At 37.7% G+C, this 2332-nt stretch overlaps 1 protein-coding gene across 1 annotated transcript; it reads right to left on the bottom strand.

Annotated features, from left to right (window-relative positions):
• Nucleotides 1-919: 919 nt before the first annotated feature.
• CLDN17 (claudin 17) lies at nucleotides 920-1591 on the bottom strand (the record flags this gene model as incomplete). Its single annotated transcript, XM_081235459.1, has 1 exon — nucleotides 920-1591. One exon carries the CDS (start codon nucleotides 1589-1591, stop codon nucleotides 920-922), a length of 672 nt encoding a protein of 223 aa, XP_081091585.1.
• Between the last annotated feature and the right edge of the window lie 741 nt (nucleotides 1592-2332).

Genomic DNA, 2332 nt, shown 5'->3' with positions numbered 1-2332 from the left:
AATTTCCTAATTGGGACTGTATTTCCTGTTGATGAGAATTGAGAGTTCATAGTATTCTATTAATGTGTCTTATCAAGATAGATAATTCTGTTTGCTTGTAGGTAATTGAGAGTTCATAGTATTCTATTAATGTGTCTTATCAAGATAGATAATTCTGTTTGCTTGTAGGTGCACATCATAGGTTCTGAAAGCATATTATTTTTCATTTATAAATTAGTTTCCTTTGAATATATAATTCTAAGCAAGTTTAACTGTATGTTAGATGCTTTAAAATCATTTTCTTAAATATCCTAACAGAAATCAGAGCTCCCTTCTCCCTAAAAGTGTTTAATTTCTAGTACATTTGAGTTTCCTAAAGGAGAAACAACTCTTTTCACTGAACAAACATTTTCATATTTTGATAAATTCAATTAAAAGTCCTTATTTGATGTCTATTATTTGCAGCTTATTTTAAAAAGAAAAAAAGTCATTATTTTAGTAGTTACCATGTTAGTATAAGAAATAATTTGGAGAAAAAATAAGTTAGTTTATATTTTAGAATATGTTTTATTGCTAGAGCTTATCAATTAAAATAGAATTCGGATTTCTTAACAGATAATATATGGTTGTGGACAAATAAAGAGTCTATCATTATACTAAGGATTATGGACATACTTGATTTTAGACTACACAGATTGGAATGGGGATTATTTGAGTCCAGTAATAGTAAATGCATTTAATACACATGAGGTCAGAATGTCTAAAGCAAGTCATTTTTATTCCTATCACAGGTGACTACAATCTATATGCCCTTTAAACTTTTCATCTCAATTTAAAAACAGTCATAAAGCAAGTTCTCCTGCCTGACATACTTACAGTTTCTGGCAAGACTCTATAAAACACATTGATCATAACCCACAGTTTGAGTGAAAAGCAGGTGTTAGACATAACTGGTGGAGGTCTTACTAAGCACTGTCCCTTGTCCCTTATCTGTGTATGGCATAGGATGCCCAGTGACTTGATATCTGTTCTTTTGCTTCTTTCTGTTGCAACAGCAGAACCCACAAAGCAGACCCCCTCCAATGAAGAGGACAGCAGTAGTTGCCCAGCCAAGGAAGAGTGCCGCTCCCAGCTCTCGTTTCTGACCTATGTGGACGGCTGGGTTGTAGAAATCACTGATGATGATATTGGCTGTCCAGCACACTGGAATGAGAACGAAGATGCCCGTCAGGATAAAGAGAACTCCAGAAGTCCCCAGAAGATATGCTTTAACCCTCTCATTAGAGCCTTTGCACTGAAACTTCTTCATGCCGGAGATGCCAATAATCAGAGCAATCAGAGATAAGGCAACAGCTACACACATGAGGGCACGGGCTGTGTCCAGGGCAGGTGGGAGAGCCAGCAAAGAATTGTAGAACTTGCACTGCAACCTAACCTTGACTTGTCGGATGCAGTTCATCCAGAGCCCTTCCCAGATTCTTTCAAAGACAATAATGTTGCTGCCAACAAAAGCTGATACTCTCCACTGAGGCAGAAGTGCTGTGGCCAGTGTCCCCACCATGCCGAAGAACCCAAGAACCAGTCCAGCGATTTGCAGCGGGTTAGATGCCATCCCCTCTGCTTTAAATACGGATCCAATCTGCAAGGGAAGCTGCTCACGACCCAGAACGGGGAGGCCTCTGTGAGACTTCAGCGACCTCTGATGATGTTCGCCACTGTTAGTGCCCAGAACAGTTTAGTCCAAACCGGCAGCAGTGACTGAACGTGGCTTAACTAGAAGTACCTGTTGTGCATGCATTCTGCCCTCGTACAGTCACATTCACTTCATACTACGTATGAATTACTTACTAGTCATATATAATTGTTTCTCAGCCAATAAGAACCTAGCCAGAGGTGTGCCAAGAAATACTGCATTCAGCGTTAATATTTCTCATATTACTATTGTCTAAGCAATGCTGTAATTATGTGTCAAAACTTCCATTGTGGATTGCTAATTATAGAGTTGAAAACTTCTTGTCTAAAAATCACTCTGATATAAAAGTATAAATATATGTGTTAAGCCACCACAGAAGAAAACACCAACACCTTGCCAGTTCTTTGGAGAGCGTTTGCAAAACACTTTGGACTTCAGATGATCTATTATTTTCTTCTAATCTAAGCCACCTCTCTTTAATATGGTTCATGAATCCTGGTTTTAATAATGACTTCTTGAATCAAATAAATGTTCATGTATTATTTTCAAGACTTCTACTAAAATCACTGATACTTTATGAAAAGAGGCATCCTAAGCAAGACATGCAGATTTCATAGTTTATTTCTAAGATCCAGAAAACAAGAACAAGGAGAAGCACTT

The sequence above is a fragment of the Mesoplodon bidens genome (genome assembly GCF_964165515.1).
Source record: "Mesoplodon bidens genome assembly, chromosome: 5".
Taxonomy (NCBI): Eukaryota; Metazoa; Chordata; class Mammalia; order Artiodactyla; family Ziphiidae; genus Mesoplodon; species Mesoplodon bidens.
Note: the sequence above shows the minus strand (reverse complement) of the source record. Positions and strands in the feature narration are given on the sequence as shown.